This window comes from Ammodytes marinus (genome assembly GCF_949987685.1).
Source record: "Ammodytes marinus genome assembly, chromosome: 9".
Classification (NCBI taxonomy): domain Eukaryota; kingdom Metazoa; phylum Chordata; class Actinopteri; order Uranoscopiformes; family Ammodytidae; genus Ammodytes; species Ammodytes marinus.
In genome coordinates this window covers 32,922,597-32,950,211 of record NC_137213.1, presented here as the reverse complement: position 1 = coordinate 32,950,211, position 27,615 = coordinate 32,922,597, and the positions used below count along the sequence as shown (strand labels likewise).

Below are 27,615 nucleotides of genomic sequence, written 5' to 3'. Positions count from 1 at the left end.
CGGAGACGTTACAACAGCTGTTGCGACCCGCGAATCGTGGCCGTTAATAACATGCATAAACTATAACTTATAACAGCGATCGGGACTGCATGTAGGCCACTTACTCATACACGGGTTATTCACATAAACTCAAATAAACACGTTTCACATGTGGAAAGATCGATTACTGCCGCAACATGCACGCTCACACATCTGACCAAGGGAGAAGAGAAAGGAATCTTACTAAACAGACTCTCCGGCCGACTGACGTCACGGCCCTAACTGACAGTTAACCACACTGAATAAAACACATCTTAACACACTGTAAGAAATATCAAACACTAACTTGTGAACTTTGGGGCCTTTTCTACACACACACACACACACACACACACACACACACACACACACACACACACACACACAAACTGCAATCAGGTTCTATTCAGGAATGCAAAACCATGGATTCACCAAATACATGCCATTATAAAGCCTATGCTATATTTGCTCAAATACATAGGAATAGAGACAGCCAAATGGAAGTATGGTGTGGTAGCATTATGTTTTAGTTGATTATAATTTATTTGCAGTATTTACACCATAATTTGGATTTTCAATGAATAAAAAACTACATTTAACTGTATATATTCACCTTCTGTCCTTTATCTTTTCATTCATATAACAATATACAGAAAAAATTGTAATTTTTGGGCCTATTTCGAATGGTAGAATTAATCGTGATTAATCCACAGAATCCTGTGATTAATCTCATTAAAGATTTTAATCGTTTGACAGCCCTAATATATATATATATATATTTTTTTTTTCATTATTTTTATTGGATGTAAAGAGTTATTCAGAACCTATTTCACCCATGTGAAAAAGTATTTGCCCCCTAAACCTAATAACTGGTTGTGCCACCCTTGGCCGCAACAACTGCAACCAAACGTTTGCAATAACTGGCAATTAGTCTTTTACATCGCTCTGGTGAAATTTTGTCCCACTCTTCTTTGCAGAATTGTTTTAATTTGGCCATGTTGGAGGGTTTTCGAGCATGAACTGCCTGTTTGAGGTCACGCCACAGCATCTCAATCGGATTTAAGTCCGGACTTTGACTAGGCCACTCCAAAACTTTAATTTTGTTTTTTCTGAGCCTTTCAGAGGTGGACTTGCTGGTGTGTTTGGGATCATTGTCCTGCTGTATCAGCCAAGTGCGCTTGAGCTTGAGGTGACGAACTGATGGCCGGACATTCTCCTTCAGGATGTTCTGGTAGAGAGCAGAATTCATAGTTCCATCAATTATGGCAAGTTGTCCAGGTCCTGAAGCAGCAGAGCAGCCCCAGACCATCACACCACCACCACCATGTTTGGCTGTTGGTATGATGTTCTTATGGTGGAATGCTGTGTTAGCTTTACGCCAGATGTAACGGGAACCACAGGTTCCAAAAAGCTCCACTTTTGACTCGTCAGTCCATAGCATATTTTCCCAAAAGTCTTGGGGATCATCAAGATGTTTTTTGGCAAATGTGAGACGAGCCTTTGTGTTCTTTTTGGTCAGCAGAGGCTTTCTCCTTGGAACTCTCCCATGGATCCCATTTTTGCCAAGTGTCTTTCTTATGGTGGAATCATGAACATTGACCTTAACTGAGGCAAGTGAGGCCTGCAGTTCTTTATTTGTTAGTTTGGGTTCTTTTCTTAGCTCCTGGATGAGTCGTCGATGAGCTCTTGGAGGTATTTTGGTAGGCAGCCACTCCTGGGAAGGTTCACCACTGTTCCAAGTTGTCTCCATTTGATGATAATGGCTCTCACTATGGTTCGCTGGAGTCCCAAAGCCTTAGAAATGGATTTGTAATCCTTTCTAGACTTATAGATAACAATGACTTTGTTTCTCATCTGTTCTTGAATTTATTTTGATCGTGGCATTGTGTGCTGCTTTTTGAGATCTTTTAGTCAACTTCTGTGTCAGACAGGTTCTATTTGAGTGATTTCTAGATTATACAGGTCTGGCAGTAATCAGGCCTGGGTGTGGTCACTAAATTGAACTCACCTTTCCAAAATATGTGGTCAATCGATTGATTTATTAAGGGGGACCAAATACTTTTTCACATAGGGCCAGGTAAGTTTGGATAGATTTTTACACTTAATAAATGAAATCATCATTTACAAACTGCATTTTGTATGTACTCAGGTTATGTTTGATTCAAATAAAAATGTGTTTGATGATCTGAAACATTTAAGTGTGAGAAATATGAAAAAATATAGGAAATATATATATGTATTATTATTTTATTTTTTGCCTTACCTTTTGCACTATTTAGATTTCATTTATTCTAAATATTAGGTAATTTCGATTCCTGTGTGTGTGTGGAACATATTTTGAAATTGACATATAAAGCAACTTTAACATTCCTCCAGCCTCTCTGACTGTGAGTCCCAGCAGCTCTCAGATGTTTGAAGGAGAATTTGTCTCTCTGAGCTGTGAGGGTGAAAGCTCTGATGGATGGACACTGAGGAGGAACACAAGCAGAGAGACCAGGAGTGAGTGTGGATCTCACTGGGGAAAATCAGCTGGTTCTTCCTGTAACATCAGCTTCATCATCACATGGGACAGTGGAATTTACTGGTGTGAGTCCAGAGAAGGAGCGACCAGTAACCCCATCAACATCACTGTCACTGGTAAGATCAGACTGTGGAGTTGGTGTTTTTTTTTTTTAAACCTTTTATTTTTACAGGTAAATCCCATTTAGACCGGAGACTATTTTTCAAGGGAGACCTGTTCCCATTAACACACATTCATACACCCATAGTAGGCTAACTTTCAGGAGCAATTTAAGGTTCAGTGTCTCTTTGACCAGGGACACTTGGACATGTGGCGGGGAGACGGGGATCCAACCACCGACCCTGTAGTTGGGGGTCGACCACCCTATTGATGAAGCTGAGAGTAAATGGATGAAATGCTGGAAGTGTGTCTCTGTGTGCAGATGGACCAGTGATCCTGCAGAGTCCTGTCCTCCCTGTGATGGAGGGAGGGGATGTCACTCTGCTCTGTGAAACAAAGACCCCTCCCTCCAGCCTCCCAGCTGCTTTCTATAAAGATGGCTCCCTCATCACGACTGAGCCTGCAGGCCACATGACCCTCCGCCATGTTTCCAGGTCTGATGAATCTATCTATCTATCTATCTATCTATCTATCTATCTATCTATCTATCTATCTATCTATCTATTCATACTCCGCCAACACAAAAGTTATACTACAAGTGTCAAATTACTAGTCAGGAGTGAAAAAGTCATACATATTTGTCTGTACACACAGTCAATTTGACCGCCATGTTTCCAGGTCTGATGAAGGCTTCTACAAGTGTAACATCAACAGTCGTGGAGAGTCTCCAGAAAGCTGGATCTCTGTCAGAGGTGAGGAGTACAAAGATGATTTTAGAAATAACTTATTTTCTTTTCTACATTGACTTCCAACATTAACCAAACACGTGATCTTTTCACCACAACCTAAAAGGTAGTGAATGTTTTATTAATTTATATTATTCATTTCAGAGAAACCCACCACTACAACAGATCCCCCCTCCTCACCCACACCCACAGGTAAGGAGGTTTCACTTTGTCTTAAGGACTCATTTCACCCAGATATTCGCCGGGCTGTGGTGAAGTGTGTAGGGCGGTCGACCCTCAACTGCAGGGTCGATGGTTCGATCCCCCGTCTCCCCACCACATGTCCAAGTGTCCCTGGGCAAAGAGACACCGAACCCCAAATGTCTCCTGATAGTTAGCTTGCACCCTGCGTGGTAGCTGCTGCTATCGGTGTATGAATGTGTGTCTGAATGTGTTGTAAGTCGCTTTGCATAAAAGCATCTGATAAATTACAAGTACTCTACTATGTTCATCTCTCCACAGGTAAACCTACAACCACAGCCACGCCCCCAGACTCAACCCGGTTCCAGCTTGTGTTCAGACTGCTCTGCCACCTGGTGGTCTTCTGTCCGTACTGCATCTCCACCGTCCTCATGGTGTCTTTATACAGACAGAGGCACACAGGTAACAACCTTACACACTCTCGTCTGTCTGTCTGTCTGTCTGTCACGGATATCCATCTATCTGGTGTTGATGACTGTCATTTCATAATTTCACAGTTGATGAATTATCTACATTTTTCTCTGACTGTAGGGAATGACCTTTCCGTCTCCATAGCGACGACCCCGCCCACCCAGGCTGATCAGGGATTGGACGAGGACTACGATGATGTCATGACTGCTGTCACCACGGAGCATCACTTCTGATCCGATCAATGTGTTTGATGTGTTGTCGTTTTCTGATGTAGCTAAAATGTCATCAGTGCATAACACTTTTTGTTTGCGTGGTAAGAATAGACAGGGGTTGACAGTAAGGTTTCAAATGCCCATAGGGCAAGTACAGGTCATGTTTTACTTGCCCGAATGTTATGTTCACTTTCCCAAAAAAAACTTAACTGTTAAACAATGATAAATACAGTATAGGCTAATAAAATTATACGTTTTAGCAAACCGTATCTCTTACATGCAAACACTGCTTACTAGTCTCATCCTGACCACATAAAACGAACAACAATTCATATAAGCCTATATATCATGACATCACACAACACCATGTTAAAGCTATTGCCCAGTTACACTGTAAGTAGGGAGAGGGATCATTAATTTCTATTCATATTGATACCATTATAAAGACTCCACAATCCAAATCTTTATCGATACTTTTCTATTATTTTGTTTAAAGAGAACTGGTATTATTGCTTTAATTGCTTATAAGATGAGCAGAGCTCAGGATAGGACTTTAAGCAGGTCATAATTCCATATTTAGGCCTACTATTTAGATTATATTGCTGGGAAAACAAGTTTTTTACCCAAACTGTAGGCTATTATTCAAGCTTCCCGCGAAAAACAAAAATTTCTTATTTTCTTGATGTTACATTTGAACACATCATGATGTCATTTTATTGACCTTTGCCTAATAATTATTTTACTGAGCCGACCTGAACACATCACATTTGAACCGTTTGCGTTTTTTTTTAGCCAACTAGGTCTTATCCTGCAGATTTTAATATGGATTTAAAAACTATCCGGTTTTTTAACTGGGAGACTTGCTACAGAGTCTCTCGTTTGTTGATCACCGCTGCATTGAATGAATGATGAGACAGTGGCGAGCCCGTCTGCAGCGGCTCAGCAGACAAGAGTTTTTTTTTGTTTTTTTTGGGAGACGGAGCGGGTTGAAGGAGTTTCTTCAAGACAGTCGAAGGTAGAACACTTTTACAGTCCATGATGCGGTCCAGTGATGGAATAATACGCTGAAGTAGGCCTAATTAGATGAAGATGACCCTACTCGATATTTAAAATTACATAATGTGACCTAGCCTACTGGACTCCATAGCGTCTTTGAGTGACCTACAAAAAAGCGCTATATAAAACCTATCAATTATTATTATTAAGCTCGCCGGCTTTCGGAACGTAGACAGTGAAACTGTGTGTGTGTGTGTGTGTGTGTGTGTGAGAGAGAGAGATAGAGAGATCGAGTGCGAAAGAGCGACCGTGATGCTGCTGGCTGCCGCGCGCAGCTGCTCAATTGCTAATATAGCCGATCTATTTTGTGTGAGTTAGCGGTGATGGTCTAAAATCCCTGCCACAAGCGGCGTGCATCTTTGTCGCTTGTGAAGTGGCTGTCTAGTTTGCGTGTGTTAGCCATGGTTTCTGATTGGCCCGAGTCTTGATGGTTTTGGCCACTGTCACGTCATCTGTGCATTTGTTATTGTAACCGATGACGGACTCAGTGTATTCCTGTAGGTCAGTAACATTGCCATGTGTTGCTGCCTCTCTGAAAATGCCCCACTGTGTGGTCTCAAAACAGTCCTGTAGTGCTGGAGTAGCTTCCTGTGGCCACATCCTGACTTCTCTGACCACCGGCCTGTCCCGCTTTACCCTGGGCCTGTATGCTGGTATGAGCATAACAGCATTGTGGTCAGAGTTGCCAACATGTGGGAGTGGTGCTGCCTTGTATGCGTTTTTTACATTGGTGTAGACTAGGTCTAATGTGTTCATCCCCCTAGTTGCAATATTAACTTGCTGGTAGAATTTAGGCAACACTGATTTAAGACTTGCCTGGTTGAAGTCTCCGGCTGTGATGAAGAGGGCATCCGGATGGACCAGCTGCTGCTCGCTGATGTTGTTATAGAGCTCTGCCATGGCCATCTTCACGTTGGCGCTTGGAGGCACATACACAGCTGTTATGATGACTGCCGTCAGCTCCCGTGGCATGTAAAAGGGTCGGCATTTTACAGTCATCAGCTCTGCATGTGGTGAGCAGTGAGTGGAAACCACGGCTGTATCCTGGCACCACGATTTGTTGATATACACCGCTAGGCCGCCGCCCCTTACTTTGCCGGCTAGCGGTAGTCCAACTTGTTGTCGAGCGAGCGAACGTTTGCCAGGATGATAGTAGGCACTGCCGGCTTGTGTGGACTAGCGGTTAGCCCAGCCTGAACTCCTCCTCGCTTGCCCCATTTCCGCGTCTTGTCGCACCGCTCGCGGTGTTTCCTCACCGGTGCTTCATGGGTTTCCCATGAACAACTCTGCATAGAATCCCAAGCTCGCCCAGCACTCTCAGCAAACGTTCATCATGGCAAGCTTTGCTATGGATGTCCAAAAGAAACTGACACTCATACACACACACACTTCTTTCAGGCACTCTCCATTTACACCATTCGCTCCGGTAACACACGGTAACACTGCGTAGTCGCTAGGAGAGGCCGCCGCAAGCATCAGTCGCGCCGCCATCAGACCGGCCCCCCCCCCCCCCCTCCCCTCGTGCCTCAATGGTTGAAAAAGCACGCTAAGGTGCCCTCAAGAGTGGTGTAAACGAGAGGAAATGCCTTATTGACTGCCCTTTTGGAAAACATGATTGGGTGCCCTCTAGGGCGCCCCTTCATACAATAAATTATGATGATGTGCCCTCTAGAACAAGAAAATTCAATGACGTGCCTTAATGAGTGCCCTTCTATCTTCCTTTTAGTGCCCTTCTAGTGCTCTTCTGCCCTTCTGGTGCCCTTCTAGTGTCCTCCTCCCCGTCTGGTGCCCCCATGGTTGAAAAAGTGTTACCAAAGTGCTCTCTATGGTGGTGAAAACGAGAGAAAGTGCCTTATTGGCTGCCCTTTACACGTGAATAAAAATTATTGAGTACCTTAGGTTGCTCCATACAATAGGCCTAAATGATGAAGATGTGCCCTCAGGAGCAAGAATATGGCAAACCGATTGAAACATGTTGTGGTACTCTAATGAGGTGCAGACGTTCCTCTCTTTGGTAGCCGACGAACGGGGAATGCGAAAGAGGCGTTGCTTTCATGTGGCGTCGCTATGACAAACAGCTACATCGAGTGGTACTTAAATCTCCACTGGATAACGAAGCAAAAAGCGGATTAAGAGTATGTCAGTACCCATAGTGGAAAGGCGCAATTAGATGCCAAGTTATTTTTTGAGCGTTCAAGATCCGGTCCTAATTCAAGTGAAGGTTATGTCATGCAAGAGAGACGATAATAGTCAGCTATCACCTCAACATTAAGGAAAACTTCCTTCAATGTTTCCCTAGCTGGCTGTTAGCGGTCAAAGACTGTATGGTAGCGGCACATTGAATCTTCTCCAGTCAAATTTTTACTTAAATGTTAGTAAAGATGAAAGCAGCAAGGCATCCTCCCTTCTTTGGCTAAAATGTGAAAGTGCACAATGATGTGAACAACTAATTTTGGTGTTCAACATAGTGGCTTCGTTTCTTCTTTCTATTATCTATAACTATTCACGTAGCCTGCTATATTTACAAACTGAGGCAGCTCACGAGGCAGTGATCACGGTGCGTTCTGTCTGCTGTCTGCAGCAGCAGGCTGGGGGCTGCTACTGGCCGTGTGAGAGTAGCCTACTCCCGACAGCACCAGCCGCGATACAGACGTTATACAGTCTTTGGGCCGGTGTAGTAAGTTGCGTTGCTGTGCCGCTGTGCACCGCTTAGGTTATGAGCCCTGCAGCTCTAGTGTGAGGAGGAGGAGACGGCACGGCAGCGCTCGCTACTCGGCTCTCAGGCGCTCGGTTGTAATGCGACCGCGCGACCTGATATGTGAGATGCTTTTGCGGAAACAGTTATTCCTCAAATGACCAGTAAAAGTAGCAAGATTTATCCCTGGTCGCCTATTTTGACCATTTCATTCGCTCAGGTTACAGCAATCTTTCTGAATAGGTCCATGACAGCAATGCTGTTGTATGCTAACCAATAGCTCTAATCAAAACACAGACATGCCTGCGCGGTGACGTCGCATGACGTGGGCACGTCCTTTTGCGCATGCGCAGGAATCGATCAAAAGAATCGAAATTTTCATTCCTTAACAATTCCTTTGGAATTGAAAGTTTGGAACCGGTTCCGATGCCCATCCCTAAACCTGACAGGAATCATATCACAAAAAACTCTGTAGATTTTCGGGAAACGCTTCCTCTCAAATGGGCGATTCAGCATGCTCTGTCAACACTGCGCTTCGGCCATCTCCGCCCCCTCCTGCAAACCCCACTCCGTTGTTGATTGCTTACCTTCCTTCCGGAAAACATTCAGCAGCGCGCGGGCAGATTTGAGCAGGAAGGTGGGGGCATGGCCGGAGCGCGCCAGCACGTTGCAGCATTACCATACATGGAAAAATCCAGGAATGTGACGACACAATGGCAGGAAATTTGAACCGATTTGACAAGTGAATTCTCGACCGGCTGCCCTAGTGTTTAGCGCTCTGCACAGCCACCCCAGACGGTCAGCAGGGAATACGTCTAAATGCATGTACGTAATTATTTGATACGCTAGTATGGTTAAACATGACTATAAATCATTATAACAATGTTTATAGGTCATAAAAGTCGAAAAAGTATAATAGGTCCACTTTAAGTGCATTCAACAATGAAGCTACAAACTTAGAACAACAATAATCACGTCAGTACTATAGCTGCAAATAAACCAAACTACAAAGTGCCACAAGTAAGTGCTACATGAAGATGTAACAAGTGCCCCGAACGGGGCCTTCACGGCAGCACTTGCTAAGGTTAGGGGATAGGGCCTTCCAGGCAGCGCTGCCTTTGAGGCTCCGTTGGGGGAACAAAACACCATCTAGTTAGAAAAGCCACTGTGTGCGCTGGTCGGGCCCCATGTTGTCCAGAATGTGCCCTTTTTAATTTTTTTGCCCCTGCCCTTCAAACAGTCCGAGTCCGCCACTGGCCCTAGCCACACCATCATGTTCTGATAATGAGTTTAAAATGAATTAAGACATCAAGCTATTTAATAGTTAAATAGTTAGAAATTAATCAAATATTAATAATATTTATATACAATAAAAATTATATTTTATTTATGTGTTTGGTTATTTGCTCTTTGCTGAAGCAGTGAACTAGTTTCTTTGCATGGTCAATAAAATTTGGTCTAATCTGTTGTTTGTATTGTGTGGTTCTGTAGGTTTCACAAAGCTGTCAATGGAACATTTGACATGCTGTGGTGTTTGCTGTGGTGTACTGATTCACACGAGTCTTCTCTGCAGAACACAAAGAACAAACAAATGTAACCGCAACCGCAGCCAACAGTACAGACTTTTTAGTCAGTGTTTGAATGATCTTTTTTTCTTTTGTCAGTGAACTATTGAGATTGTCTAGTTTGTAAAGTGTATTCAATTTTAGTTTAGAAGCATTTTAAACGTCACAGCACTTAAAATAATATTGTTCTCTTTCTATCTCAACACTCAGAAACACAGCTACATTTAAAAGGGCAGGTTAAAAAAAAATCCCAGAAATTAAATACGTTTTTCTCGCATTCGTTAATAGATCTCATCCTAATTTTGCAAAATACACAGTCCTCATCGTGTGTGAAAAATACATTTTAAAGTTTATATGTGCGACAATCAGCCTTCAGTGGTGTGATTTATTTAATTGATCTGACTATAAAGCAGATATACAGTGTGCTCTTCTATAGTGCTACATCTCAGACTGAAAACAACTATTATTATTTCCCTGGCAAGTAGAAGAGTGGCTGCACACATACTTCCATGGAAACATCCTAATTATTTTGGATACTGTCTAAAAGTCAAATCATAGCTCGTGTTTTGTACATCTTTTAAATCTTAACAAACTTGTTCCCATCTTTATACAGTACATACTAGGGTATACTGCATTACTACAGTACCTACGCAGCGCAATCGAAAACTGCTAGGCCAGACCGACCACAGCCATGTTGCAAAGCATGTTCAAGTGACACAGGAGATTCAACACACACACGCTGATATATACAACACACGACTCACAAAAGGACAAATGCACCAGCTACCTAATGATACAGAGAGCGGCATTCAAGTGAACAGCGATTTTTTTTCTCTCTCAACTCAACTGTCCTTTTGCTTTGTTTTTTTTTTGGTCTTGCTCAGATGACAAAGGCAAGTTTTGCATTGATCCATATGCAGCAAAATCTTAACTTTACCCCTCTGGATTAAAACAGTTCTATTAGATTGAATATCTTGCTTGTGAATATATTTGTATTTTTGGAGCATTACGATCACTTTCCTGCTTCTTCCTTTCTGCTTTCTCTCTCCTGTGCTGAATGTTTATTCTCTACACAGCTCTGCCACCTGCTGGTTTTCTGTCTGTACTGCATCTCCACCGTCCTCTTAGTGTCTCTATACTGACACAAGCACACAGGTAACAACCTTACACACACTCATCAATCTGCAGTAACTAAAACAAGGCGCCATTGTTGCCGTTTCTATGATTTCTCTCCCCTTCCCTTCATTCTGCTAACCTGACTGTCCTGCAACACAGAGAATCAACTCCACAGCAGCATCAGACCAAATATTTACTCAGCACATGAGGTAGTGGTTGCCCATTTGCACAATATGACAATAATGATCGGGAATATGGTTAATAAGCTATTATACAACAAACTAATATAGGATGCAGAAATTCAGGTACCCAGCTGCTTGTAAAAAGTAAAATTAGGAGAGACAAACTTTTTGCATGCATGGAAATAACATTGGATTTTTTTTTTAACTGTATGATGCTGAATGTGAAAAATAAATAAGGAATTTTATAAGCCGTTTTATTTTTCATTTCATTTTTTCATTTAACTTTTATTTATCCTCGAGAGACCAATTGAGGGGTGACCCTCATTTTCAATGACGTCGAGTTCAAACAAATTGGCGCTGAATGGCAGCCTCGCTTCTGTCAGTCTGCCCCAGGGCAACTGTGGCTACTATCGTAGTTTACCACCACCGGTATGACTGTGTGTGAACGAGTGGAAGCTGGAACCATGTAAAACGCTTTGGGTGCCTTGAAAAGCGCTATATAAATCCAATCCATTATTATTATTATTATTATTATTATTATTATTATTATTATTATTATTATTATTATTATTATTATTATTATTATTATTATAAGCCGTCCACCATCCAGTGGCGGAGCCAGGAAATTTTCATTGGGGTGGCCAGGATGGGGCCAGTGATAGTTTTTGGGTGGCAAGCACAAGGGCTTCGGTTTTGCTTCAACATAAGTGGGAGTCTGGGGGTACTCCCCCAGAAAAAAATTTACTTCAAACATACCATTTTGTGCATTCTGGTGAATTTTAATGTACTTATTTATGCCTTCTGTAGCCTATTTAATTATTATGGTGGACATGTCTACATTTCTGTTTAGGAAAAGACAACAGGCTCCCAGTGACGTAAATATAATGTTATAAAAAGCAGTAAGGCTCTCAGGCATTCTGTATTGCTTTCAAATATTTACTCTACTGTATTGTTCAAAAAAAAATGTTAGGACACTACTCAAGACACAGCAGCAGTGTGAACTATTATGACACTTTACATTTTGAAATCATAGGGGAATATGTATTAACAATTAGGAGATATATCAATGTTTCAACATCCTAAACTGTTATTTTTACCTCTTTTGGGGGAATAGGGTTGTCTTTCTTACTTTTTGAGGGGGAAAAATGTATCTCTTCTGATTATTGGGGTGGGGGGGACATCCCCTGTGCCCCCTCCCCCCGCCCCAAATCTACGCCTATGGGCAAGCATGTGTCTGTGAGTTGCTGAAAAAAACTGCACCACAGCTGCCACCGAAATGTTCAGACTTCAGAATTTGCATCAAAGCCCTAATGATCATAAAAACAAGATGCTTTATTTAAACTATGTCCATGTTTAGGTGGTGATTGTATTTTTTTCGGCTGTACTGAAACTAACGGAGGGAGTCAGGCGGCTCACTCTATAGGCATTTCCTCTTGTTGCGCTGTCAGTTCGCAATGCCTACATGGCTGTGTTTTCATGCTCGTGAAATGCAATCCGATCGCGGAAGCCTCCCCTGAACAACGTTAGCGGACATGAGATCCCCGGCGGCCGGTTATCATATTAGCTGTTAAGCCACAGAGCTTTTCTCACCGGCGAGGTGATGACACCGTTACCCACAGTCACAGTCTCACCCCATGTTTCACTGGGTGAATCACTGCTTTGCTCGCGCAAGGCTTTTGTGTTTCGGTTTAACATCAGTCTTGGGCGAGCGAGTGTTTTAACTTTATGCTGAATAACCATTGCACTGCAATCGCTGAAAGCGAAATAGTTCAGGCGGGGGCGGGGCAGAGCGGAGCGCACTAGTAGAGATGGAAGGGTTCGCTTACTTGCCAGTCGAAGCGTCAGGTCTGTAGTAACCCCATGGTAGTAACCATGGTAGTAACAGGCATTCAGGCTTGAGCTGTTACATGATGTGTGCGTGCGGCTAAAAGGTCCGACAGTGTACTAGCGGTGTAAGAAAGGTTCCGCATTTTTCCACAGCCGTCATATGGCGCTTGGGGTGGCCAATGGGGTGGCCGAGATTCTGCGCGGGGTGGCCGTGGCCACCCCCGGCCCCCCTGGCTCCGCCACTGCCACCATCAGCTAGTGAAAGTGACATCTCAGTGTTAATTAACTGTATAGGGTAACTTTGACTCTCACTCTCTTAAATAATTTACGAGTTTTGTAATGTATATTCAACTGCCATGAAAAGCAAAAACTTTCTAAAAAAATTAAAACAATTATAAAAGAAAAATAATTATATTAGTGTCAAGTTTGTACAGTCTCAGTGCACTCTGTTTTAGAATGTTATTTTAAGCGAGCTTGCATTAAGGATTACTGGAGAGCTTTAAAGTCGGAGTTCATGAAGACACAAGACAACAGTACCTCCATATGTGCAATGTAAACAGCCCCTACCTCAGTCTGAAGAAGCAACTGGCACACACCGTGACATCGGCCAAGGCTCCTCTGATCCACGGTCTCCTCCTACGTAGTTGTTTTGACTAGAATAGAATAGAATAGAATAGAATAGAATAGAATAGAATAGAATAGAATAGAATAGAATAGAATAGAATAGAATACTTTATTGTCATTTTACAACAAGATTAAAATGAGCTTCTCCTTAAAGGTGCAGTGTGTAATATGACATCATCAAGTAAGTTCTAGAATGCAACGCTCCCTGGGTAACCCCACCCCGTTTGAATAATAACAGAAGCTACAGTGGCCTTCAAGGACAAGAACAATTCTAAATTTTAAACAATGCACCTGATGACATTACAAAAACATGGATTCCTCCATAAGACTTACCCTCTCAATGTAGAAAATGTAATATTAATATTTGTAATTCTCCGCTCAGGAGGATAATTCAGATTATTGGCAGAGGTGATTTTACAGCAATGAGGACATATTTATGAATGAGGATATTGATTTTAGCTAATAAATTAATTAAAATGTTACACAATGCCCCTTTAAGATGCATAAAAAACAGAAATCCACAAACAACATTCAAACTGCAATCATACAAATAATTAACAGAATCAATTGAAGGGTTAATTGATCAGCATATTCTCAGTTAACAGTTAAATATAAAAATCACTAGTGCTTACTATTCATGGTTTATTAAATTGTGTGTTTTATAATATGGGATTACTAGCTAACAACAGCCTAGCTACTGTGACTTATGCCTCGTTTCCACCGAGTAGAGCGGGTCGGGTCGGAGCGGTTCGGTCCGGGTAGTTTGGCTTTTCATTTGCCAAAAGTTGGGTAGGGTACGGTTTAAGCGCACCTAACCGCTCTGAGCCGCTCCCGATCTCAGTACTCCTCCGTAGGGGTACTAGCGGCCTGAAAGCGGGCCGAAAATGCATGAGAAGGCGGAGCTACACACTGCCGTCATTTGATTGGTCGAAAGAATCATTTCCGCCATGTGTAGATCTCGGCAAGAGTGAAGAGAGTCTTGTGTTTTGGCGAAAATGTGAGCACAGCTCTGTTTATTGTGTGGTGTTTTTCCTCATCAATAAATTAATCAGTTGGTTACACTGTGTCCCATAGTCACGTAGCTGCTGCAGCCAGCACTGTTCGCTCACTGTCTCTATGAGTTGCGCCGAGCGGTCTCTGTGTGTTTACGCCATAGATAGTAGTAAAATACACGCTCACAACAACACGGGGGGAATACATAAAGAAGCGGCTGGTTTGAATCATCTCCGCCGTTTGTAGTCACCTCGGCTAGAGTGAAGAGAGTTTTGGCGAAAATGTGAGCGCAGCACTGTTTATTGTGTGGTGTTTTTCCTCGTCATTAAATGAATCAGTTGGCTACACTGTGTCCCACTGCTACGATGTCACGTAGCTGCCGCAGCCAGTGCTGTTCGCTCACTGTCTCTATCAGTTGCACCGAGCCGTCTCTGTGCTCACAACACGGGGGGAATAAATAAAGAAGCGGCTGGTTTGACCAAGCAAAAACAAGAGACCGCTGGCTTGACCACAGTTGTTCCCACAGCCCGATAGTTTGACCCACATTCTGGCGTCGGCTATCGCAGTCCAGCCTAAATCCCGCCCTACCAGTAAGGGTAGGGTCGGCGGTGGAAACAACACCGAGATTCTTAAAAGTGAGCTGTCCCGCTCTGAGCCGCTCCGATCCGACCCGCTCTACTCGGTGGAAACGAGGCATTAATACCTATCGAGTTTTACAAGATAACTGAGCTGCCATACCACAATAAATATGAACCACACGTTGCTTGTTATTATTTAAATCATTATGCTGAATAATTGGAAGTAAATGAACGAGAAACAAAACAACTTACAGTGCAGAGTTGAGGTTTTTGTCAAGCTGAATCTGACGGTTCAGTGAACGCTGTAGAATCAAAAGTTGTAGATGGAGGGCTCATGATGAAGATTAGCGTTGCAATTTTTGCCGTTTTCTGAATGTCTTGCAAAATAGTTTAAATGGAGTCTGTAGCTTAAAGTATGCCGAAGTAGAGTTATTTAAAATTGGTGGAAGATTAAGAGGATTTGAAAAAATTCCAATACTGCCCTGAAAGAGCTGAACATTTTGATAGTTGAATGGTTTAAATTAGGGATGCACCGAATATTCGGCCACCGAAAAAGTTCGGCCGAAAATGGCAAAATAAGTCATTTTCAGTTTCGGCCCGAAACAGTTAAAAAGTCGAACAACATTACCGAAGATTGGCGAACTAAATACACTAAGGAAAATGTTTTTAAAAGAGCGGCGCGCTTGTAAACCAGGAAATGGCAGTAAAGAGAGACGTAACCGTGTATGCGAGTCCACGTCTCTTTGTGAGCGCGCAGCAGGAGCAGTTTGGTGCGTGCATGAAAATGTCAGAGTCCAGTGTGGGAGAATGTTTTCAAACTGGATGAAACACGGCGCAGACAGTGCAATGCTTAATGCAGCATAAAGTTAAAACGCTCGTCCAAGACTGATGTTTAATCACCATAGAAACACAAAAGCCTTGCGCGAGCGAAGCAGCGATTCACCCGGTGAAACTCTGTGACAGTGTGACAGTTGGTAACGGTGTCACTCACAGTGACACCTCGCCGGTGAGGGCCGCCGCGCAAAAAAACTTTAGTTTGCTAAAATGATAACCGGAGATATCCTGTCCGTTAGCGCTGTTGGGGGAAAAGGCTCCTACATTGCATTTCTTGAGCCTGAATACACAGAGCCATGTCGGCAAACTGACAGCGCGACTAAATATAGGCTATGTCCAGCGAGCCGCCTCCCCCCGTTAGTTTCAGTCTAGGGACGAAAAAGTTACAATCACCTCCTAAGAATGGACATCGTTTAAAGCCTCTCATTGTTATGATCAGGGCTTTGATGCAAATTCTGAAGTCTGAACATTATGGTTGCAGCTGTGGTGTAGTTTTTTTTAGAGCAACTCAACCTGCACTGCACTGCAAAAAATGAAGAAAGGCAATAAGTCGATCTTTTTGTAGATTCATCCTCATATAAGTCAAGGTAAAAATCAGTGAGAGGTTCACAAATTAATTCCTAGTAAAATATTAATTTTACTCTTAGATTTGAAGGTTTTACTGTTTAATTATTTATTAAGGGTTGCTTTTTAGTTGTAGGCTATGTTTGAGGAGAACATTTGGGAATTCATGTATGCAATGTTGAAATAATTGACTAAATAATAAACAAAACTGCAAAAGCCTCTTTCGGTATTCGGTTTCGGCCTTTCGGCCAACTGTTTAATTTTATTCGGTTTCGGTTTCGGCCAAGAATTTTCATTTCGGTGCATCCCAAGTTTAAATTAAAACACAACAAGAAGAGCCAACGGATAATTGACTGAAAAATCACACGGAAACTGATTTGAACAGTATCCGGATGCATCATGAGAGCTGGACCAATGAATTCTTTAGTTTTTTAGGTGATGTCATTTCAGTCAACAAATGTAAAAGTATAGGCATCAAAACTATTAATGGAGCAATTAATGAAGCAATCAATCAACCAATAAACAAATATAGATACATATCAGACTCTGGCTAGGCCCATAGACTATTAGTAGACACTACGGAGCTTCTGTTGCCAGGTAACACAAACTACCGAGTGTCACGTAGGCGCACAGCATCGATAGATCCATAACGCCTCGCAGCGGCCGGTGCGAAAGACGCCTTTCCGGTTTTAACGGGATAAAATGCAAGTTGACATGAGGGGGAAAATCACATGCAGATTGTCTAAACTGCCGCATCGCATTTTCGAACGATAGCATTAATGCTAATAAAAGGCACGAACATTAAATCAGTACTCACTCAGGTAGTTGAAGGGAAGCGGGAGGTAATGGACAATGGACGGCCAACAGAAGAAACAGCCGCAACACGCTACGACAGCACACTAGCAACCCAGATATCCACAGCCCCCTCTCTCTCTCACACAGATAAATCCTGGAACAGATAAATCCGCTAAGTAACAATTCCATACGCCATTTCATGACGATCTAGCATGAGCTTGTCTTAATAGATACAAAGCTTACGGTATGAAAGCAGAGCTAATAGCTATTATGCTAATGCTTATGGCTGCTAGCAACAACGTCACAACACCTTAACAACACGTTTTTACGCGGTAAAACATTTAGTCAAAATAGAAAAAATAACACAAACACTTACCACTGGAACGTCACTCACAACAGTCCAAAATATATGATAACTGTCCGTCCGACACGTAGTTACGACATCGGTCTTCAACAATGTTATCTTGACGGTGATTAGTCGCTAATGCCTTTCTCGATCGCGCGATACCGAAGACACTGACGCTAAGCCCCACACCCTCTACGTGAGAATGAACTTGGATTGGCTGTCAGATTTACAACTATCCAATCAAGCTAGAGAAGAGCAGAGATTGACATATTATACTGTAAACAACGTTAGGTTGTAATGCATTAGTCATTAGCAGACTCGTGCTGGCTCATGTACTATAGCCTGTCAGTCAAATATCCATTTACATGAACTCCAACCTTCCAGCTTTTAAACAGTAAATATATATATATTTTTAAATCTTTTATTTATATAATAATTCTTTATTTATATTTGAACCATATTTATATATTTTCATTGTAGCCTATATACATTATTAATATTTGATTAATTTCTAACTATTAAATAATTAATTAATCAGTAAATAATATTAATTTTGTATTTCTAAATGTTTTCATATATTTTAACCATATTTATATATTGTAGTGTATACATATTATTAATATTTAATTTATTTCTAACTATTTAACTATTGAATAGCTTGATGTCTTCATTCATTTTAACCAGGGCTACACAGGTTCATGTGCCTCATTATCAGAAAGTGACAGAGTGGCTGGGGCAGCCCTCTGCCGCCCCCTAGTGTTTGGAGTGGTTTGACCCACCTACAGTGTGAGGTGTTTCTTTATATGTCCATGGGTGGTACTTATAGATATACGTGCATTGTAATAGGCCTTTCACACCAGTCACTCTGTTCCATGATTGTGCTTTGATTAAGCGTTTAAATGGTCTGTTAATATTTATCCTGTTCACTTGCAGTGTTCTGAGGGGTTGTTGGGTTTAACTCAGCTCTGCCTTTTTATTCCTGGGTTTCTAGCCATAGTCTTGATTAATTAATTGTGTCAATAAAAGTTTATATTATCATATCCTCACCTCAAGTTGTGCTGTGAATTTTTCTTGCCTCTGATACCAGACCGGGTTAACAAAGGTGGTGGCAGCTTAAAATCTATCAAACCAACTAAGTTACATTTATTCATGTATTTTCTGAAAGATGAACTAGACTTCACTGATAGTTGACTCCTTTTTAATTTATTTTGTTTCCAGCGACATAGAAAAAAAGGAGATAAAATGAATACACCAACAGAAATATATACTGCAAGTACTTTATTGACAGTGCAGAGAGACAGAGGTGAAATGGGGCAGAGAGGGGAGTGACATGCAGAGAACGACCGCGGGCGGGAATCGAACCCGGGTCTGCTGCTGGGGGGGGGGGACGCCCTACCAACTGAGCTAAGGGCGCCCCAGACATGAACATAGTCTTAGCATATTGTAAACAAAATAAATCCAGACATACTACTATTATTTTTGGGTTTTTTAGCCATATAGTTTTAATTTATTAATTGTGTAAATAAAAGTTTTTTACCAGACCAGACCGGGTTAACAAAGGTGGTTGGAGCTTAAAATCTATCAAACCAACTAAGTTATTTATTCATGTATTTTCTGAAAGATGAACTAGACTTCACTGATAGTCGACTCTTTTTTATTTTTTCTGTTTCCAGCGACATAGAAAAAAAGGAGATAAAATGAATACACCAACAGAAATATATACTGCAAGTACACATGAATATAGTCTAAACATACTGTAAACTAAATAAATCCAGACATACTATGTGCGCCTTCCCATCAGTGTTCAGAAGAGTTACATTTTTACACTTTCCTCCATCAATCCAATATCATCCATATCTCATTGTTCCAAACCGACAGCGCATCAACAATCCTTTATTTTTATTTTTTTTCCCGACACATGAACACTGCATGGCCTTAGCAATACAGTATATATGGCCTATTCTACCAAGAGGGGGCGCCACACTCAAATAACTAATACTTGTTTATAGATTTTACAGTAAATGGTACAGCAGCAAACAGACAATTATCTCCTGAAAATAAACAAATATCTTCTAAGTAACACAAAACACACATTTCTTAAAACAGCTATAAAACCTGTTCATACAGCCTTTGTAGCCCGATGAGACCAGCCTGGAATTGGGTAAAATGTGAGTTTCTAGATGGTATTTCTGGGTCCTTAAAGGAATACTTCACCCATACGGAACCGGCGTTTTATTATTTTAAAATCGCTAATATAATATAAAGAATGAGGTTTTTCTTCCCTCAATCTTTCCTTGGCCCAGCTGTCCTGTTAATCCTAAACCTACATTTTACCATGTGTGATGTCACGCATGGTAAAATGTAGTGTTAGACAATGAGACCATAAAACACTCTTTCTACATTTTTCTCAGGCTAGGATGAACCGATTTCTAAATTTTTTGCACATTTATACTACATAGGATCTCAGAGTTCAATACAACTTCACATTCATTTAGTTTACTCACTTTAAGTCGAATCATAGTGATAAATAAAGGAATAATAAAGGAATAAAAAACGAAGTTTAAAGCTCCTTGACACCACAGTCATCAATAAAAGGTGTGATGTTTAATGGGCCATTAGGTTTGTTTCACAGTATAATGTGGTAACACGATGAGCAGAAAAAACGATTTCCTGCTAACTGCATGAGAGAAAACCACAACATTGGCACTGATAGACAGAGAGGAAGGAGGTGGGTTTTAGTTGGTGTGAGACCTTTTAATGAAAGTGTGATGGTCTCAGATGGTCTCAGATGACAAGGACCTAAAATGGAGGAATCTTTGTTACAGTGGCTTCTAGGTGAGTGAAGCTATATTAATGTGTGTATGTAGTAGTTGTAGTTTGTTTTACCTTTAGTGCCTGCATATCAGATATTATATATATATATATATTCTCACGTCTGCACTTTAACGTTGAGCATTTTGAATAACATCGAATGTGTACGGAAAATAATCCATATTTTTTCATAATTATTGAGCATCAGCTTGTGGTAGTTTTTCTGTGCACAGAAGTCTTGTTGCATATTAAAGCTGAAACCAACCTGAGTGTCGTTTCTCTTTAGTTCTGACTTCACTGCTGTGCTGTTCCACAGACCACGGTAAGTCAAAAAGGTTTATAATTCAGCATAATTATTTTATTATTATAATAATTATTCCCTATTTACAGTGTATGTGTGTTCCAGTAGAGCACTGCAGGGAACAAGACATGCAGGTTAGGGAATAAGGGGGAACAATCTGACCAAATCTTGGTCCTAAAGCCCCAGATGTAATTTGAGTTGTGAAACTTCAAATGATGAACGAAGTAGGGCCCGACCAATATGGATTTTTGAGTGCCGATGCCGATTATTTTCAGAGAAAAATTATGATAACCATTAAATCGTCCGATTTTTTTATTTTTTTAATCCCCAAAATATATATTGAAAATTTACTTTTTTGAACCCTTAAATATATATAAATACTTGTTACTGTCGATAGGTGTACAGGAACTTTTTATTTATTGAAATTTGCATTATCAAAAAAAAATAAAGTGTTACAAATATGTCTAAAGTGACATGACTCATTTTTAAACTCAGACATTAAGCATTTTATGTAACTGTACCCAACCCTCTGGAACTCCCTCCCTCCAAACATCAGCATCTCAGACTAAATAAACTCATTCAAAAGTCAACTCAAAACTCACCTCTTTAAGAAAGCATAATGACACCGGACTCCACTCCAAACCTTATCTTTAATTTGTCTGCATTTTGTTTTCTTTTTCTATAAGTATGATTTTCTATATGTTTGATGTAAAGTGTCTTTGAATGATCTCCAATAAAGCACTATATAAATTCTATATAATAACTATAGTAATATCAACTACTATTAACAGTCAAAAGATGACCAATGACTCTGCTATTGGTGTCAGGGGGAACTGTCAAGTGTGAATTAATCCAATGTATTACAACACACCTGCTGCTGCTGTTAATAGGCTATAGCTTTAATGCTATGCATGAAGGCTACTTCCGGGGCAGCAATGCAGCTCACTCAACATGATTGCTTGAATAAAAAATAATAAAAAATAAAAATCTCGGGCCCTAGAACAAAGTTGAAAGTTGTTTACCTGCACTTTTTACAAACTGCATTTGGTTTGTTGTTGACCACGGCGTAGTTTTTGTAGGAGAAGGAAATAATCTTTGGTATCATCATTTCTTTCAGATACACATGTCAAGCTTTTGTTATGAAACACATCTGGTCAATAAGCAGAAAATATTTACAATTTCCTGCAGCTCGTCTCACTGTGAGTCCCAGCAGATCTCAGATGTTTAGAGGAGAATCTCTCTCTCTGAGCTGTGAGGATGAAAACTCTGTTGGATGGACGCTGAGAAGGAACACGAGCAAAGTGACCAGGAGTGAGTGTGGATTGCACTGGGGAAGACCAGCTGGTTCTTCCTGTCACATCGGCTTCATGTTCCCCACATGGGACAGTGGAGTTTACTGGTGTGAGTCCAGAGAAGGAGCGACCAGTAACCCCACCAACATCACTGTCACTGGTAAGATCAGATTTCTTTTATAACCTTTTGTTTATTCATGTAAATCCCATCGAGACCGGAGACTTTATTTCAAGAGAGACCTGTTCCCATTCCCATTCACACACACATTCATCGATTGACCGATAGCAGCAGCAGCTTCCACGCAGGGTGCAAGCTAACTATCAGGAGACATTTAGGGTTCAGTGTCTCTTTGCCCAGGGACACTTGGACATGTGGCGGGGAGACGGGGGATCCAACCACCGACCCTGTAGTTAAGGGTCGACCGCCCTACACACTTCACCACAGTCACCCTATTGATTAAGCTAAGTTTAAATGGATGAAATGCTGGAGTAGTTAGTGTTGATGAAGCTAGACAGTATGTAGTATATACATGTTGAGTATGTAGGAGGGAGGAGGTTAGTAGGGCGTTTAGTATGTAGTATATACATGTTGAGTATGTAGGAGGACGTTAGTAGGGCTTTTACTATGCAGTATATACATGTTGAGTATGTAGTAGGGAGGACGTTAGTAGGGCTTTTAGTATGTAGTATATACATGTTGAGTATGTAGGAGGGAGGACGTTAGTAGGGCTTTTAGTATGTAGTATATACATGTTGAGTATGTAGGAGGGAGGACGTTAGTAGGACTTTTAGTATGTAGTATATACATGTTGAGTATGTAGGAGGGAGGACGTTAGTAGGGCTTTTAGTATGTAGTATATACATGTTGAGTATGTAGGAGGGAGGACGTTAGTAGGGCTTTTAGTATGTAGTATATACATGGTGAGTATGTAGGAGGGAGGACGTTAGTAGGGCTTTTAGTATGTAGTATATACATGTTGAGTATGTAGGAGGGAGGACGTTAGTAGGGCTTTAACAACACAGCCAAGTGTTGATGAAGCTGAGAGTAAATGGATGAAATGCTGGAGTGTGTCTGTGTGTTCAGATGGACCAGCAGTGATCCTGCAGAGTCCTGTCCTCCCTGTAATGGAGGGAGGGGATGTCACTCTGCTCTGTGAAACAAAGACCCCTCCCTCCAGCCTCCCAGCTGCTTTCTATAAAGATGGCTCCCTCATCAGGACTGAGCCTGCAGGCCACATGACCCTCCACCATGTTTCCAGGTCTGATGAAGGCCTCTACAAGTGTAACATCAGCGGTCATGGAGAGTCTCCAGAAAGCTGGATCTCTGTCAGAGGTGAGGAGGACAAAGATGATTTCAGAAAGCCCTTGTCTTCTTTTCTACATTGACTTCCAACATTTAACACAACTCAAAGTTAATGAATGTTTTTTTTCATTTATATTATTCATTTCAGAGAAACCCACCACTACAACAGATCCCCCCTCCTCACCCACAGGTAAGGAGCTTTCACTTTTTTGTCAGGACTCATTTCATCCCGAAGTTCATCTTATTTGCTGTAAATAACATTGTTTAACTTTATCTTATTCAACTTTATTTTATTGTTCCTATTGCACCGTGGGTCGGAGATAAACAAAATTTAAATTCTTATGTATGTCTGTCCTGCAGGTATAAGAATTGACAATAAAGTTTAACTTGAATTGATCTGACCAGAGTGTGTTCTCTCCACAGGTAGATGTCAAACTAATAATTTCTTTAGCTAAAATCAATTCTTAATGATAAAAAAAATATATACATTTATAGAGAAGTCTACGTTATTGAAGGATTTTTTTTTAAACCTATACCCACATCCCCCGTCTCCCTGCCACATGTCCAAGTGTCCCTGGGCAAAGAGACACTGAACCCTAAATGTCTCCTGATAGTTAGCTTGCACCCTGCGTGGTAGCTGCTGCTGCTATCGGTGTATGAATGTGTGCTCCAGTTGTAAGTTGCTAAAAGGATAGAAGCGTCTGCTAAATGACAAGTGCTATGTTCACCTCTCTCCACAGGTAAACCTACAACCACAGTCACGCCCCATCTATTGTCTCATAGTCATATTTTGGTGTCAAACCCAAATGTTTCCAGTCTACAGCAAAAATAAAGGAATTGGCCTCACTGTTCCAATACTATTGTAGGGGACTATATATAGAGGAGTCTACGTTATTGAAGGAAATTTAAATTTCTCAATTTTTTTAAACCTATACCCACAGCCACGCCCCCAGACTCTACCCGGTTCCAGCTTGTGTTCAGACTGCTCTGCCACCTGCTGGTCTTCTGTCCGTACTGCATCTCCACCGTCCTCATGGTGTCTTTATATAGACAGAGGCACACAGGTAACAACCTTACACACTCTCGTCTGTCTGTCTGTCTGTCTGTCTGTCTGTCTGTCTGTCTGTCTGTCTGTCTGTCTGTCTGTCTGTCTGTCTATCTATCTATCTATCTATCTATCTATCTATCTGTCTGTCTGTCTGTCTGTCTGTCTGTCTGTCTGTCTGTCTGTCTGTCTGTCTGTCTGTCTGTCTGTCTGTCTGTCTGTCTGTCTGTCTATCTGTCTATCTGTCTGTCTGTCATGGATATCCATCTATCTGGTGTTGATGACTGTCACTTCATAATTTCACAGTTGATGAATTATCAAAACATTTTTCATTTTTGACTGTAGGAAATGACCTTCTCGTCTCCATGGGAACGACCCCGCCCACCCAGGCTGATCAGGGATTGGACGATGACTACGATGATGTCATGACTGCTGTCACCACGGAGCATCACTTCTGATCCAATCAATCCCTGCGTTCCATTCCCCATACTATCTACTATTTACTACTATATAGTATGGTAGAAAAAAAAGATTTAGGATGTCCTGATTCTTGTGGACAGATTTAGTATGGTGAGAAATACCTGGGTGTCTACTAGATCAGGCCGAAATTTTTAGTGTTGAAAACAGCATCCCATTTGGGCGATTCTGACCCACAATCCGGTGCGCACGTGAAGTGACGTCACATCGACGAAGCCTCCGTATAAAAACAAACGGGGATGAGACGGATATAAAAGCAAGAGGCAAGATCAAGGAGCAATGTTAAGATCAAATAAAAGTATGTCCCAAGTGTATGCCTACTGCATCCTAACTAGATTTGTTTCATGATCAGATGAAGTAGAAAAAATAAAGAGTATGCGATTTGGAACGCAGGAATAGTGATAGATGTGTTGTCGTTCTCTGATGAAGCTAAAATGTCAACAGTGCATAAAACATTTTGTTTGCGTGGTAAGAATAGACTTTCAAGACCCACTTCACCGGTGGGAATATGAAGGTGTACTGAACTCTGAGATCCTATGTAGTATAAATGTGCAAAAAATTTAGAAATTGGTTCATCCTAGCCTGAGAAAAATGTAGAAAGAGTGTTTTATGGTCTCATTGTCTAACACTACATTTTCCCATGCGTGACATCACTCATGGTAAAATGTAGGGTTAGGATTAACAGGACAGCTGGGCCAAGGGAAGATTGAGGGAAGAAAAACCTCATTCATTATATTATAATAGCGATTTTATAATAATAAAACGCCAGTTCTGTATGGGTGAAGTATTCCTTTAAGGACTCAGAGATACCATCTAGAAACTCACATCTTACCCAATTCCAGGCTGGTCTCGTCAGGCTACAAAGGCTGCATGAACAGGTTTTATAGCTGTTGGAAGAAATTTGTGTTTTGTGTTACTTATAAGATGTGTGTTTCTTTTCTTTTCAGGGGATAATTGTCTGTTTGCTGTACCGTTTACTGTAAAGTCTATAAACAATGATTAGTTATTTGAGTGTGGCGCCCCCTCTTGGTAGAATAGGCCCTATATACTGTATCATTAAGGCCATGCAGTGTTCATGTGTTGGGAATAAAAATAAAGGATTTTTGATGCGCTGTCGGTTTGGAACAATGAGATATGGAAGATATTGGATGGATGGAGGAAAGTGTAAAAATGTAACTGTCTCGGCTGCTCCGGTGGCGTAGTGGATAGAGCGTGTACCATATTGGCTCCGGCCTTCGTTGCAGTGGTCGCAGGTTCGAGTCTGACCCATGGACCTTTACTGCAGGTCATCCCCCCTCTCTCTCTGTCTCCCCATTTCAACTCTGTACTGTCTAACAAAAAAAATAAAAAAATTATTTAACTCTCCTGAAAACTGATAGGAAGGCATAGTATGTGTAGACTATGTTCATGTGTACTTGCAGTATATATTTATGTTGGTGCTCATTTTATCTCCTTTTTTTCTATGTCGCTGGAAACAAAATAAATAAAAAAGAGTCAACTATCAGTGAAGTCTAGTTCATCTTTCAGAAAATACATGAATACATGTAACTTAGTTGGTTAGATAGATTTCAAGCTGCCACCACCTTTGTTAACCCGGTCTGGTCTGGTATCAGAGGCAAGAGAAATTCAGAGCACAACTTGAGGTGAGGATACGGTAATATAAACTTTTATTGACACAATTAATTAATCAAGGCTATGGCTAGAAACCCAGGAATAAAAAGGACCCACTGATTTAAACCCCTCAGAACAATCCAAATTAACAGGATAAATATTAAACAGTAATCAAGAGTGTATCACCCATTGACATAAAGAAATGTTGTCACCTCACACTGTAGGTGGGTCAAACCACTCCAAACGCTAGGGGGCGACAGAGGCCTGCCCCAGCCACGGCGTCACTTTCTGATAATGAGGCACACAAACCTGTGTAGCCCTGGTTAAAATGAATGAAGACATCAAGCTATTTAATAGTTAGGAATTAATTAATGAAATACTTATAATATATACTACAATGAAAAAGTATAAATATGGTTAAAATATAGGCCTAAATATGAATGTAAAGATTTAGAAATACAAAATTAATATTATTTACTGTTTAAAAGCTGGAAGGTTGGAGTTGATGTAAATGGATATTTGACTGACAGTACAGTACATGAGCCAGCACGAGTCGGCTAATGGCTAATGCATTACAACCTAACTTTGTTTACAGTATAATATGTCAATCTCTGCTCTTCTCTAGCTTGATTGGATAGTTGTAAATCTGACAGCCAATCCAAGTTCATTCTCACGTAGAGGACGTGGGGCTTAGCGTCACTGTCTTCGGTCTCGTGCGATCGAGAAAGGCATTTAGCGACTTATCACCATCAAGATAACATTGTTGAAGACCGATGTCGTTCATAACTACATGTCGGACGGACAGTTATCATATATTTTGGACTGCTGTGATGTTCCAGTGGTAAGTGTTTGTGTTATTTTTTCTATTTTGACTAAATGTTTTACCGCGTAAAAACGTGTTGTGACGTTTGTTGCTAGTAGCCATAAGCATTAGCATAATAGCTATTGGCTCTGCTTTCATACCGTAAGCTTTGTATCTATTGAGACAAGCTCATGCTCATCATGAAATGGCGCATGGAATTGTTACTTAAAGGATTTATCTGTTCCAAGACTGTGTGTGTGTGTGAGAGAGAGAGGGGGCTGTGGACATCTGGGTTGCTAGTTTGCGATCGTAGCTTGTCGCAGCTGTTTCTTCTGTTAGCCGTCCATTGTCCATTACCTCCCGCTTCCCTTCAACTACCAGAGTGAGTACTGATTTAATTGCTCGTGCCTACTATTAGCATTCATGCTATCGTTCGAAAATGCTATGCGGTAGTGCTGACGTGATTTTTTTCCCCTCATGTCAACTTTTCACACGGGGTACGTTGCAATACCCGTTCAACAGGCCCTCGTTCACTTTCCCTAGGCACTTGC

General features: G+C 41.2%; 1 protein-coding gene across 1 annotated transcript; it reads left to right on the top strand.

Moving 5' to 3' along the window:
- Nucleotides 1-1,280: 1,280 nt before the first annotated feature.
- LOC307255517 (Fc receptor-like A) lies at nt 1,281-24,639 on the top strand (the record flags this gene model as incomplete). Its single annotated transcript, XM_080034200.1, has 6 exons — nt 1,281-1,356; nt 2,395-2,655; nt 22,911-23,159; nt 23,278-23,319; nt 24,071-24,193; nt 24,520-24,639. 6 exons carry the CDS (start codon nt 1,281-1,283, stop codon nt 24,630-24,632), a joined length of 864 nt encoding a protein of 287 aa, XP_079890326.1. The 3' UTR covers nt 24,633-24,639.
- Between the last annotated feature and the right edge of the window lie 2,976 nt (nt 24,640-27,615).